The sequence below is a fragment of the Procambarus clarkii genome, chromosome 91, assembly GCF_040958095.1.
Source record: "Procambarus clarkii isolate CNS0578487 chromosome 91, FALCON_Pclarkii_2.0, whole genome shotgun sequence".
In the NCBI taxonomy this organism is placed as follows: Eukaryota; Metazoa; Arthropoda; class Malacostraca; order Decapoda; family Cambaridae; genus Procambarus; species Procambarus clarkii.
Genome location: NC_091240.1, coordinates 12466616 through 12482153, shown reverse-complemented (window position 1 = coordinate 12482153; position 15538 = coordinate 12466616). Strand labels below are relative to the sequence as shown.

Sequence of the window (15538 nt, the reverse complement as noted above, 5' to 3'; positions counted from 1 at the left end):
TTAGTTGATGTTCCTGGGATATTGCTGCCCTCAGGCTGCTCAAAGGCAGTCCAAGTTAGTAATCAATTCCCTCTTTACGAGCAAAAGTCTTGGCTAACTCATCAGTTCTATCATGCATTCGGAGACCAATATGGGAAGGAATCCACAGGAGACAAACTCTGACTCCATCATTGATTATTTCACTATATCTATGTCTAGCTTCAGAAATAAGCACATCACAGTTATGATGCTCCTCTCCATCTTGTGCATTAGTTTTTTGAGAAACTATCGAAAGCTTTCTCGGAGTTTGGGAAGATGCGTCTACTCATTCTTCCTTCCCTTGTCAAATTTTAGTGACCCTGTCAACGAATTCTTTCAAATTTGTAAGCATGATTTTCCCTTTCTGAAGTTATGCAGTGCCTCTCGCCAAATTTACTTGGCCTAAATGTTCTACAATCCTCCTGACTTTCCAGCATTTTGCATGGAATGCACGTTACTGAAATTGATCTATAGTTTAACATTTCATGTCGGTACCCTTTCTCAAACATTGTAATTATACTTGCCTTTCTTCCAGAGTTTTGGTAGCTCTCGTCTCTAGTGTAATGTTGAACACAGTTACTAAAAATCCCTGCAGCTTCCTTCAGTAATCATAATGATGTAAGGTCCTACTGCTTTTGTTACATTTGTCTTTTTAGTTCAATTTTTACACATTAATTTCAATTCTGTCTGTTACTGGTATCGCCTCCCATTGACACCAATCTGGTTCCGGTATGTAGACCTGGAACCTCTTGTCAATTTCTTAACTTCTTTTCTTGGTGCCTTCTTTAGACAATTACTTTACTCTTCTTTTGCCATTCTCAGCGTTTCTCCCTTCCCACTGTCTGATGTTATAGCCTTGTACCGTTTTAGTTTGTCAAAAGGTAACACCAAGCCCTTGCCCTGATGAATTATCTGTCAGCATACAGTATTAAAGTTTCTAGTTATTCAAGCAGTAGTTCCGACAGATGCAGGCCTGTGTTCCAATAGTGACCAACTGTCGATTGTGCATAGCCATTACCTAGCCTCTAACTATTCCTCCTTCCTATTGCAGTGGTAGGATGAAGGCCATGGGGATATGAACAACATTATGTACTCTCAAATGTGACCTAACTAGCTATGGTTCGAGTTTACAATGAAAATGAAAAATGGTAGAAATCAGCAATTGGCCATTGGGAAATAATAGGCATGAATGGTCTCTTGAGCAGCAGTTTTCAGTGTCATTAAAGGCAACATACTAATGGCTGGGAACCTATCAAAATTTGACCGACTTTCGCATATGCTAAAGATAAAAAATGGCCAATGATTGCTTTTGATCTCCACAGGATGTGAAGGACTAAGATAGGTCACGGCAGCACCGAGATAACCACAATACAGCAACGTCTGGGCATGAAAAGCCCTTAAAGAACATCTAAAATAGCAGTGCCACTGCAAAGCATAAAATCTAGGGGGAAAAGCCGCACAAAGACGACGAGCAAAAACAACTAAGAACCCGACACCACCAGCAAACTTTGACCCCATCTGTAAATGGCAGTAGTGATCAAATGGCATGGACTATAATTCTCTGCATTATAGTACATTACTATTTATACTTCTCGAAAATGTGGATGGACGGAAGTAGTATAAACAACTACTACGCCTAGTAGTAGTACAATAATCTCATTGTTCACTATGATGCAGTGAAAGCATTGAATTTTGCACACACTAACATAATTATCTTTTACAGATTTGAATGTTGAGGCACAATAGACAGATACAGTACTTTGTGGAAATGATAAAGTAGGTAATCTGCAAGATCAACTGAAGACTGCAAAGTTGAGACCCTTTAGCAACAGATTCGATTTATAAAAAAAATTCAAGAGCAACCTCTGATCCATCAACTATTCAATGGCAAAGTGAACAATTGGATTGCCAGAAAGGCCAATTTGTCTCCTTGGTCAACAGACCTCCACCAAATGAGAAAGTTGTATGCTGCCATTATAAGAATTGAAGTGTAAAGTTGGCTTCTAGAAGAGTTCAGTATGCTATCATTAACTATGCTATGGAAAACTTCAAAAGGCTTCTCAATTACGGTAAATGTTAATTTTTGAAAATAAAGTAAACAGCACTTTTTGTCTTGCAGTGCAAGTTGTACATATTTTACAGGCCTAAATAAAAAGTATGTGAATAAAAGTTCAAATGGAAGACATTTATATGAAAATAATATATTTTATATTTTCAATACAGTACAGTATATACAAAGTTTCTGCATATATTCAAACCCTCAATTCCACAAAGGATACTATACAAAGATGATATATCACAGACAGGACACCAAACAAATCCATCACCAAATTTTATACACCATATTCATCACACCGAGTCATAACTTTCCTAGTAATATTTCCAGTTTTGGTCAAGAGAAACCCTCCATCTGACTTTAGCATGCATTTTGGAGGTAGTAACAATAAAGGCTACATCATCAAAGTGGTTGCCCATACATTACCATCACTTTGTTTACAGTAACCAAAATACAGTATTTATTTTAATAATCATGATGTATGATAACTCACAAAATGAAAACATGTACAAGCATAAATATATAAAGCACGATGAAAGATTAGAAAATGAAATTTCATCCAACATGGGTTTAATATTATTCAAAAAGCAAGTATCTCAAAAGAAATGTTTTTTCTTACATCTTAAACTAACCTAGTGACTAGTTCCAGAGTTATTACAAACTGACATTTTATATCATTTATCAGAGTATCTGCCCAACTATTGCACAAAATGGAAATTGTGTGTTCCACTATTAAAAAGTTGAATTCTCTTAGTTACTAGGGCAATAAATTATATTTCCCCACTTCACATGAAGCGGAATGCACAATAACCACACTGATGCAAGAGCACTATGTATACAGTACTTTGCATGCTATTATCAATATTGTGGAAAAAACAATCAACTTTACACATGAAAACTAAGTTTTGATGTGTAAAGCACATCTGTAAGTTGTATCGAAACCTCTGCACAGCACAATAATAAGACTTGTTCAAAAAATCATTATTAGAAGTAAGCTCGTATACTGTCTTTGCTTCATTACAGACATTACCTGTATGTTTACCTATCCACTGACTACTAATAATGAAAATGTTTATGTTACATACAATTTAAAATGTATTAATACCAGCAACAATGAGTTTGATGGAAGTGTTCATTTCCAATATCGGTGAAAATAATTCTAGCTTCAAGTGCCCAAAATCAAAATTTTTACCAACTAATGCTGAATACCCTGGCATGACTATACTGATCACCCAAAACTATACAATTACACGGTATACTGTGATATGACCAAATTAGGCCACCCCCTATAGTATTGCACCACAGCTACTACTGGGTTACACCAACTGGTAAGACTATTCCAATATTCGTGATGTGGTTTCCGATTCAAACCATAATAAAATTGAATATTTAGCTGCACGTGGTGTATGAAGTAACCATGTTGCCAACCCTTTGTGTAACCGTTCTGCACGTCCTCCCACCAGTAGCGCCACTATGAGCAAAATTGGCTTGATTCAAGTCCGGTGGTGGTGGTGGCGGTTGTTGATTATGAAAACGATGCTGCTGGTGCGCCCGCTGATGAGCCTCTTGATGTCTCCTCATGTGGTCAGCATGCTGGAAGTGTCCACCCCCAAAGAATGAATCATGGGAGCCAAAGTGGTGACCACCAAAACTACCACCAAAGAAGTCCTCCATGTCCATAAAGCCATCATCCTGCATGTGTGGAGTATGGGTTCTAATTTCTAACTTTTTATAAACTAGTCTATATATTTATGTACATTATATATACAGAACTTTCAAGGTGTTAAAAATTAATGAGGTAATTATTTGTATAATTGACTAGCTTGGCGTATCTACACTTTCTAAAAGCTCAAGACTAACTTGCGTGTAGTGCAATGCTTACTTTGTTTACTACATGAAACAAGCTACATTATTTCTAAATATAACCAGAACATAGTAACTGTGCTGTACTTTAGCATGGCAGTAATATATTAGTAATGGTTATTAAATAAAGCAATTATGGCAAGTAAAGCATTTTAGGATTTGTATTATCCACATCAAATACCCCAACTTAAGAGTCCAGGTAATTTACCAAACATTAGTCCATTAATTTACAGATTAGTGGTTAATTCCATCTCAAATTACACCAGATATTTAGTAATTAATTTTTGTACACTAATGCATTCACTATTTTAATAAACAAGTATTTTAGGTGTGCCAACTAATTTTCTAAAATGATACATGCCATGCAAGAAAGGTCAGCTATGTAAGGGCACCCAACATCACTAGCCATCATGACATGCCATATAATAATTTATTGTCAGGGACAGCAATTCTGTATATTAAACCAATCCATGCTACAATAATAAAATGGCTATGGTTATATATATTACTTTAGGCTTTTATTTAGGCCCTCAAAAGTCAAACTACAGACCCTGCCCAGGATGCAACCCCACAACAGCTGCCCAACTCCCAGGTACCTATTTACTGGCAGGTAAATGGGTACAAACCTGGGATCCCTGACAGTCTGGAATGAAGCCAACTGTACTAAAAAGCACACCAAAGTTTTATTTGCAGATCTTTGCAATACATTGCTGTATAAATAATGAATTTTGTATACTACATGCAAACAGCCAACTTATAGAGGGAGCATGACTACTACATTACTAATAAACTAAAGATACCACTTCCTATACTACAGACATACAAGAACCCACATCCAAACATGCAAGTAAAGCAAGTAATTGCAATGATACCATTAAAGACACAGCAAAGACTAAAGAAATATATGATTGACATACAACAGTACAAATACAGCATTGTCACACTCGCTACTTGTGCTCTACTTACGATGTCTCTAGCAAAGCTTCCGCCAAAGCCGGGAAAGTTGTCAAAGTCAGCAAAGAGGTCGTCAAAGTTGAAGTGGAAGGTATGATCAGCGGGTCGTTCTCCTCCGGTCTGCTTTGTGTAGTGAGCATGACCTACCATATCATACTCTCTTCGTTTATCTTCATCAGAGAGAACTTCATAAGCTGGAAAGTTTTACAATTATTAGCAAAGGATGAAAAGGTATGACAGGTAGGCAAAAGAAAAAGGAGGGAGGGGAGGGGAGGGAAGAAGAGACTAGCAGAAATTTTCAGAGTATTGTAATTAGCACAATGACTTTTTTACCAAATCCACAAACCATGTTGCATATAGTGTGAACATGAAACTAAAAATTATACAATATTTTATTTAGAATAATTTATCACAATGCAACAACTTACCTTCTGCAATCTCTCTGAATTTTGCCTCTGCACCCTTTTCCTTGTTTTTATCAGGATGGTACTGAATGGCCAGCTTACGAAAGGCTTTCTTTATTTCTTTTTCGCTTGCATCCCTTTTCACTTCAAGCACCTCGTAGAAGTCCTTCACACAAGAGGCTATGGCAGCCATAGTCAGCAAAATGCATGACCACACCAACCACAGATCCATGACTAATATTCACACGGTCTTGAATTATATGTCAATATGAAGTAGCTGAACTCGAGCACTACCTGGTGAGCAAAAAAATAAAAGTTCATGGATGTTAGCCAATTTGCAAAGACAATGCACTTCATTATACATAATTAAAAGCAAATTAATACTTTGTCAATGCACATAAAATCAATGTTCCACTATGTTTACCTAGTACTGTATAACGATTATGCTTATTATTAATTTCTGATAACTGCTGACTTATCAAAACTATTCAATAAAACTTTCATTAAAATAATTTAAGCGTGAAAGCATACTGTAAATTGCATACTTAACTTTCACCGAATCTTGTGAAAACAGACCAGGAGTACAATATTCCATGTAAACAAGGGGCATTATGGAACAATAGAAAATACAAATCGCAAGTTTCCTATTTATTGAGAAATTTGACATTTGCACAGAATTAATACATTTAGGTACCAGTATAATACTTGTCTAAAGTAACCTAATACTGCATTAAAGTGATGATACTACTACCCTAAAAAAAAAAAAAAAAAAAAATTCAGTTCAGTTATGGGCTATTCATGCCCATGCCACCTCTTGGGTGTCTTAATCTTCATCAATCAAGAAGTCCAGAATTCACACAGTTAATAATATTTACCAAAATATTTTTATCTAATTTAATGATTTTTTTTCCCACATTCTAAGGTTCATTCTTAATTAGAGAGCACTTCCATAAACCAATACAAAATTGCCAACATCTAGAACTTTCTGCAAATGAATACCGTTCGGTTACAAAAATATCATTCAAAGTAATGCACAGTACTGTACCCTTACATAAATTTGATCAATAATACTGTACATTACATAATCACTTGGTCCATTTTAAAGTGCCAACAGTTACACCTACAAGCAGCCATCTACAGAATGGTATTTATGACCAGCAGATCAAAACACCATCAAAAGCACTCAATATGGATCACAACTATCGCCAAGACTTATGGTACGTTAATAATACTAACAAAACTCTGGCACCCTGTATACTCCAAAGATTAAAATGTAGGGTCTGAAAGTGTCCTGTGTGTATGGAAAGTAAGTTAAATGGTCAATATAGAAAAATTAAGGTTATGGTATTTGAGAGAAGTTGTGAATTTATAGATGGAGTGATTTTAACTTTAGGATCAAAAGCCAGGATCAAAATAAAGTACAAGATGTGGAATAAGAGAGAATAATGAATAATGAGAGTATGATAAGAGGTCAACAGCCTGATTAAGAAGGAATATTTGGGTGTACAGTATTATGAAAGGACAGATAAAAAGGTAATTATGAGAAAGCATAGTGTAGAAAGAACTCAAGTCTACTACTCCAAGCCCTGAAATGAGGAAGCAAATCAAGGTGAGAAAACAAACAGTTTAAACAAGTTCTCAGAAAAGCATCCGATGTTGTGGGATGGATATAGACAAGGTCGAAGCATCAAATGTGATAAGGGTGACTAAATGAAGTGTAGAATTGTGAAGAGTAGGGTGCAGCACAATAGTGTTGTATGGACATGTTAGAAGAATGAATCTTAAAAAGAATGCAAAAGGATGAATTGGACATGCGGAGAACTAGCATCTTTGAATGGAAGAGTGGAACAATATGAAAAAGGGTGTTGACCAAACCACACTTAAAAGTGAAGGGATGACGATGTTTCGGTCCATCCGTGACCATTCTCAAGTCGATTGTGAATGATCCAGGACGGACCGTAACATCGTCGTCCCTTCACTTTCTAGGGAAGTGGTTTGGTCAACATATTTCAGTCACATTATTGTGACTCCTCGTCTGCACATGAAAAAGGGTCGTTGGGAGGGGGGGGGGGGGGGGGAAGTGAGTGATAATATCTTCAAGGATGTTCCACAAGGAATGTTCCTGTGAGCAAGTAAGGCATCAGGGATATGTACATACAGAAATTTTAATATCTACAGGAGTGCAACCTGTCCTCTTACAAATTATGTCTGAATTTGGCCGTTTGTCTGGATGGCTGAAAATGGACGTAATTTGAAAAAGAAAAATAGGTAGGTAGGTTAGGAGCGCAAGAAGTTCTAAGGTTTAAAACATTATGAAAACTTCATTGAAAGTTTCTCTCCTAACCTAACTGAGTAAGCCAGAGTACTCCAAACAGAAAACCAGACAGTACGTCACTTTCGTGAGCCAATTTCATTTCAAATTACGTCCATTTTTGGCAGTAGCAAGCATAAGAGCGAAAAGCAACGTTACTCGAGGACAGATTGAGGAGTGAGAAGATAGAATGAATTCCAAGAGAATTAAAAACCATGCCAACCTAGTAGTACATTTGTAACATTTTTTATTAAATATACTAAAGCAAACTTAACAGTTCACAATATATTAAGAGAAAAGCTTAGGAAAATTAAAATGCAGTTAATTATTAGTACAGTATGTGGTCAAGTCTAGTGGAATCTCAAAATTAGAATGTACTCAACAAGGTTTATATTTTATGTTGGTAGGGATGTGATAAATTAAAGCAGATGTACAACAAACTGGTACTGTAGGGAGCCGGTCGGCCAAGCGGACAGCACGCTGGACTTGTGATCCTGGGTTCGATCCCGGGCGCCGGCAAGAAACAATGGGCAGTTTCTTTCATCCTATGCCCCTGTTACCTAGCTGTAAAATAGGTACCTGGGTGCTAGTCAGCTGTCACGGGCTTCTTCCTGGGGGTGGAGGCCTGGTCAAGGACCGGGCCGCGGGGACACTAAAGCCCCGAAACCATCTCAAGATGACCTCAAGATAACCAAACCCCAAATGGCTAAACCTCACCACACTTTAGAAAACAAAGAATACATACCGTAAATGAAAATGACATGCAAGGTGTGTGTAGAACAGAAAAATAAGATAAGGGAGCTAGATACTACGCATTATTAAAATGTCAAAGAATTTCAGTGATAGTAGTAAGCAAGTGGTATGGGTTAGAAATAGTAGTCAAAGCTACCATCAATACAGCATTGAAGAAAGAATGAAAGCATAGGTTCAGTCATATGTAGCAACCAATTGCCTGAAGGCAAATTCAGGAGTTAGTCCTCTATCATGCGTGGACAAACGTGTCAGGCCCTAATGGCACATTTTATCCTTTTATTTTTTATCTTAACAGGCATACTATTCTCAGTTCAATTTACTATAATAATTGGCTTATAATCAATTTAATCAATACTGTACACAAGTGCTGAAATTACACTTCTCATACCACAAAACACAAAGTTGGTACAATACAGAACCAAGATCACAGATAATGTTACATTTTTACTAAAAAGCTTATTGGAACTAAGCTTATAATATGAAGTACAATAACAAGGCCAACTTGTCTGAAGACCTCCCACACAATCATACCTCTATTGCCCAGTACCCGAATAATTCTCTGGTAAATATTATTCCAGATTTACTTAATACTGTTCCTCCATTAACTCCCACATTCCATTTGAATTCATTCTGTATTTCTTAGATTTGTTGCCAGGAAAGAGTGTTTTATGTGGATCAGGGTGGTCCACAAAAACTTTAAAAACTTTTCTAAGGTCTTGGCAAAACTCAGGAGGCTCAACTTTTGGAGAGGTTGAAAAGTTTCTAAGTAATAAATCATCTGGAAGCTGAAGGTATACATTAAACCAATCCATGCCAGAATAATAAAATGGCTCTATGGTTATTGTTCCAGAAAGATGGTCATATATATCATACAATTTCCTGTCTCCAGAAATCCAGCGACAAGCTGATCGAAGAGGCAAATTTGGTTCGTGTAATTTAAAGTGTGTAGGAAATATGGACCCAGTCAGTACCTCCACACCCACACCATACACAATAGGCTTTGGTCCACCACTTCCCTGCATGGTGTTTAGACGGCAGGTACACCACAGCGAGAGCTGGAATGAACACTTATGACGGATCAACATGCCCAAAATTTTTAATGAAAGGTGCTCAGATTCATTTTTGGACGCTTCATTGCTACCATTTTCTGGAATATATCCTCCTACGACACACAACTGAAGACCTTCTGCTCCTTTCTCAATGTTAGCAATTTTCTCAACCATAACATTAATGGCTGCCTCTTCATTTTTACTACCATCAAAGTGAGCAACACCAACTGTTCCAGATGGGTGCCTGATGATAACAATATGACAAGTAGTGGCATCATCAGAACCAATTACCTTGACCTTGGAGTTCACTCCTGGTACAACTCCAAATTCACCTTGTGCAACATACAAGGAGAATTCTGGCTGTACCTGTCTTACATCCTGATTAACAAAACTTAATCCATTCTCAACAAGACAAGGATAATTGGCATAAAATTCATCTGTTGAATTTGGACATTTAATTAAGGGATCTCCTCCAATTACTATAACCATATCTGCCTATGTCAAACCAAATCAACCACTATTCCATCTATCCTCTTCGGCGACTATTTTTCCTAGTGCAAGTCTCCTGCCAGTCGACCCTGAAAGAGAAGAGGGAATTTGTCTTCCAAACAACAAGATAATATTTTTGAAGACATACCATAAGTGTTTACTTAAAATTAATAGTTAGACATTCTTGTACGTGGTTTACATAAACAAAATATAGAAGCGAACAACAGAAACCAACAGTTAACAAGAGTAATTTCCCACACCACAATCCAGTACTCTATATACTGCATCTATTACAACCTGTAAATAAATATGGGCCATCATGCCTCGGTCATTATCTCTGGGTTCCTGCAAGGCAAAGTAAAGAGTAAATGAAAACCAATGATACTGTACTTGACAATACAATTTAAATTCTTTCTCTACACCATTATTTCCTCTCAATTTGATTTTTATTATGTATTTATTATTTATACAGGTATATACAATTAATTCATTCTTGTAAAGACACTAGCACGCATAGCTTTTCGGGCAAGTCCTCGATCCTAATTTCCCCGATTATGACCCGCTAACTCTTAACAATCCGGTACCCATTTACTGCTGGGTGAACAGAAGCTACAGTTAACCCTTAGACAGTGGCTATGAAGAAATGGTCAAAAAAAATTATAGAATTATTAATTTCTATGTGGAATACAAGAAAAACACGAAGTGAATATTTATCATTTCATTGGGTGGAGGCACTAAGTCTGTGTTCGGCACTTTTCAACACCCGGTGCTCAACTTTGCTGATACTTCCCGATTTATTCTCCGATGGTTCACAGATTAAACAATCACTTGTTTTTCTTTATTTGCATCCACTTGACCTATTATATCCATATTTGCATTATACATTTAAAACCCAGACAGCTTTTTAAATCTTTATATAATAACTGCATTACCCTGTGAATCGACTATTGATAACTACTGTCTAAAGGGTTAAAGATTGGCACCCAGTCAATCCTCCCCAGCCAGGATATGAACCCAGGCCAAAGTGCTCACAAAGCACTGGGCTAGTGCTTTACCATTGCACCACGTGTACCAGTACTACCATTGTACTAGTTCCTCCAGATGTGCTTGTACTATGTTAAATTACTTTATAAAAAAACCACACAATTGGTTGCTAGTACAATAACAGTACATTCATGCTTGGGTTTATGTGGTATACTATTACAACCACAGTAGTGAAAAGGATATGAACATAATGTACAGTGATATCCCGCCAAACACATGACTAAACTACGACACATTGCTGCAACTTTCGAACAAGGTTTAACATCCTTGCACCTGGTGCCTCTGTACACCTAGCAGTTAATAGGTACCCGGGAAAGAGAACTGTTGTAGGGTGCATCCTGGAGAACTCGGTAGTTGTGTAGGAGACCTCGGTAAGCCTAACACGCCTCATTTCCCAGAGTATGTGAACCCATAAAAAGGTAAAATATATATACATTTTTTTTTTGAGATATATACAAGAGTTGTTACATTCTTGTAGAGCCACTAGTACGCGTAGCGTTTCGGGCAGGTCCCTGGAATATGATCCCCGCCGCAAAGAATCGTTTTTTCATCCAAGTACACATTTTACTGTTGCGTTAAACAGAGAATACAGTTAAGGAATTACGCCCAGTAAATCCTCCCCGGCCAGGATACGAACCCATGACATAGCACTCGCGGAACGCCAGGCGAGTGTCTTACCACTACACCACGGAGACTATATATACTGTATAACAAAATATATAACCATTAATGATTATGATTATCACGCTAAGGGAGCTGGTTACACGCCAGGGTGTGGCCCTCACAACACAGCCAGGTGCAGCATCACACCTCTCAAGTTAGACCAAGTATAACACTTGCACACATTGTTACCCCAAACACTGAAGCACTAGACAGACAGTTTGACAGCCTGGCTGCTATTACCTTTCCCCGTGGCCAACAGCACCACCACCATACATGGTCTACTAGCCGAGTGAACAGCGTGCGGGACTCGTAATCCTGTGGCCCGTGTTCGATTCCCAGACTAGGCAGTTTCTTTCACCCTGATGCTCCTGTTGCCTAGCAATAAACAAGTACTGGGGAGTTACATAGCTGCTACGGGCTGCTTCCTTGGGGGGGAAGGGGGGTGTAGGGGAAAGAAAATAGTAACAGTTGATTGACAGTTGAGAGGCGAGCCGAAAGAGCAGAGCTCAACCCCCACAAGCACAACTAGGTGAATACACAGGGTGGGTTGGGGACCACAACACAGGGGACCACAACACAGGGGACCACAACACAGGGGACCACAACACGGGGGACCACAACACGGGGGACCACAACACGGGGGACCACAACACGGGGGACCACAACACGGGGGACCACAACACGGGGGACCACAACACGGGGGACCACAACACGGGGGACCACAACACGGGGGACCACAACACGGGGGACCACAACACGGGGGACCACAACACGGGGGACCACAACACGGGGGACCACAACACAGGGGACCACAACACAGGGGACCACAACACAGGGGACCACAACACAGGGGACCACAACACAGGGGACCACAACACAGGGGACCACAACACAGGGGACCACAACACAGGGGACCACAACACAGGGGACCACAACACAGGGGACCACAACACAGGGGACCACAACACAGGGGCCCCACCACCACAACAATACAGGGGCCGGGGCCCAACACTGCCACAACAATACAGGGGCCGGGGCCCAACACTGCCACAACAACACAGGGGCCCAACACCACAACAACACAGGGGCCCAACACCACAACAACACAGGGGCCCAACACCACAACAACACAGGGGCCCAACACCACAACATACTCTGCTACCAGACACGTACCTTGTCTTTAGTGAGACGTGTCCAGGGACGTGCCCTAGTGTTCCTGCCAGGGTGGAGGACGGCTGGCGTGACTGGTGCTGGTACTGGTGGTGTAGTGCCGGGGTGGAGGCCCTGGTGCTGGTCCTGGGCCAGTAATAAGGTGCACGACAACACGACGTGGACCTCCCTGCTAGTGTCTGCCACCAGTGCTCAAGCCTCTCCTTACACTCTCTTATCACTACCTCTCCAAAATGTTTCGTTCTCTCACTATTATCATCTCTATGTTATCACTGCTAAAGAACTTTACTTTTCATCTCTTACTTTAAAATCATTAAATCAGTAAACATATGTGATTATCTGCACAAGTTACATGTATATTGGAAATTATATAGCGTCAAATAAACCTTTCAATTTCTCTTGTTGTATGAAATAATATGAAATAATTTTATTTTACCAGAATTATCTGTACACAGGAGCACATCACCCTGCGCTGTAGTACACTAACATGTTTCTCATTGGCTGGCTTACTTATGACGTCATGGAGCGGCCAATACAAATTGTGAAGAATATAGTTAATTTACCTAATATATAGTTATATATATATATCAGGTAAATTAGGTTATATAAATCATGTATTTATATAGAAATAAAAATAGTCTATATTTAACTATAGATTTAGTGGTTAATGTTACTAGAGTATAATAAATTCTAAAATGAAGTGACAGGTAATTCTGTATTTGCGTTCAACACAATTTACAGTAAACTGTAACAGGTACTGTAACAGTTACCCGTAAATTCTAAAGTTTGCATTACAGTATGCAGGTAAACTGCTTGTACTGTAATGCAAATGTTAAATTCATATGAAAAGCCTGATAAACATCCCGCGTTTTGGTCAGTGCTTCCTTACCTATCTTTTAGCCAGTCTCACGGACTTAAATTAATTAATAATTCCCCAAAAGTTGATAGGCATTATTCCCAACAAATGCCTCTGGTAACACACTAGACAGAAAATCCAGCAATACTTGTCATCCTCTGGGCTATGAGGTTCTTCTCAAACTGCAACACTATGGAGTCAGAGGTCACTACCTTCAGTCAGTACCTACAATGTTGCCTCACTAACAGACTTCAATATGTTTCTGTGAATGATGTTAATTCCTACTCTGCCAATTAGCATAGGCGTTCCACAGGGTGGTATTCTTGGTCCACTCCTCTCGCGTTTACTTAATTAATGCTTCTCAACACTTGAAGCCAGTCCTATTTGTTGTTTTTTTTCAGGGAAATTCCTGCGCGGGCCTTAAGCCTCTGGCTGGCCCACTAAGTGTTGCTTGTTTTTGTTTTACTTGGGCGGAGTGTGAGTATTTATGACTCGTATGGTCGCTTCGATAAAACTTTGCCCCATGTGTTTAACAACTTCTTCTGCTCTGTTGAATCTAAGTTGAAATCTTATTGGGTTTGTAACTGTGCACTGTGTTAGATAATGTTCCAGAGGTGTGTCAGGCATTTCTCCACGACGCTGACATTTCCTCTCATCTTCTGGAACCTGTAAGCCTATTCCCCATGCACATGGGTATCCAAGCCTGATGCGATGTAAGTATACTTCTGTTGTTTTACTGCTCCCTTTCATCAAACTAAGTGGTTCGTAGTTAGTTGAATTCTTGTACCAACCCGCAGATCGCAGATGTTGCAACTGCTGTGTTGTGGTACATCATCTGCATTGCTCTATTTCTAATTACTGCTAATTTTTATAATCATCTAATTAGATAATTTCTAATTATTAATCTCCGTGGCGTAGTAGTAAGACATTTGCCTGGCATTCCGCGAGCGCTTTGTTCTGGGTTCGTATCCTGACCATGCATGGAGGATTTACTCTTTAAATCCTTAACTGTAGCTTCTGTTTAACTCAACAGTAAAATAGGTACTTGGTCGTAAAAACGATTCTTCGCGGGCGTCGTATTCCAGGGAACATAGGATTAAAGGACTTGCCCGAAATGCTACGCGTACTAGTGGCTGTACAAGAATGTAATAACTTTTGTATATATCAATAATAATAATGATAATAATAATAATAATAATAACAATTTTCTTAATTTGTGATAGACTCTGTGGTATATAAATGTCTACATTTCTTCGCTTAGTTGCAAGTTTTGCAGCTTCGTCTGCAATGTCATTTCCTATTATTCCCACATGACTTGGCACCCAGTTGATAATTACCCATTGGCCTTGACGTTTAAGTGTTTCCATTAATGATATGACATTTGTTATCAGATGGATGGTGTCATGTATGTGTTCTTGTTGCAAAGTTTCAATGGCAGTTCTCGAATCTGTATGTATGATAACATGTTGTCGGTGATGAGCAAGAGCATGTTCCAAAGCCTTTTGAATGGCTAGCATCTCTGTTTGTAAAGTCGAACACCCATTTGAGAGGCTCCAACTTTTTACAGAGTTTCCTGCTTTAACTGCAGCTCCGGTTTCTTGTCCCTGCTGGTCTGCTGATCCATCTGTTAAATATGTGAAGCTGTCAGATGCCAAATTTGCTTCTATATGCATCTGTGCAATATTACATAGCAGATGAGGATTAGTCTGGTTCTTTTTTCCCTCAAGAACCATAATCTTAAAGTCTGTTGGCAGCGATTCCCAAGGGGCTTGCATAACGAAATCTGCATGTATTTCGGCGACACCCTTCTCAGGGACTATATTTGTTATATCGAATGTACTGATGGAGTTTATTGCACAATGGGTCCATCTGTTGCTATTGGAGGCTCTACTGTCCCAAGTTAGTGCT

At 39.0% G+C, this 15538-nt stretch overlaps 1 protein-coding gene across 3 annotated transcripts; it reads right to left on the bottom strand.

The window, feature by feature from the left end:
* Positions 1-2196: 2196 nt before the first annotated feature.
* LOC123774050 (dnaJ homolog subfamily B member 9) lies at positions 2197-12974 on the bottom strand. 3 transcript variants are annotated; one of them, XM_045768166.2, is made up of 4 exons: positions 12778-12974; positions 5320-5589; positions 4904-5085; positions 2197-3766 (listed from the first exon to the last, which is right to left on the bottom strand). In XM_045768166.2, the coding sequence occupies exons 2-4, from the start codon at positions 5525-5527 to the stop codon at positions 3464-3466; spliced, it is 693 nt and encodes a 230-aa protein (XP_045624122.1). In that variant the 5' UTR covers positions 5528-5589; positions 12778-12974; the 3' UTR covers positions 2197-3463. The 3 variants fall into 3 exon arrangements, with proteins under 3 accessions (XP_045624122.1, XP_045624123.1, XP_045624121.1); XM_045768167.2 differs by having other exon boundaries at positions 2197-3667; XM_045768165.2 differs by lacking the exons at positions 2197-3766; positions 4904-5085; positions 5320-5589 and adding an exon at positions 5929-9986.
* Positions 12975-15538: the final 2564 nt, after the last annotated feature.

Excerpts from the sequence above, each read along its gene's own strand:
- LOC123774050 (XM_045768165.2), bottom strand. The coding sequence starts at position 9,897 with ATGGTTATAGTAATTGGAGGAGATCCCTTAATTAAATGTCCAAATTCA.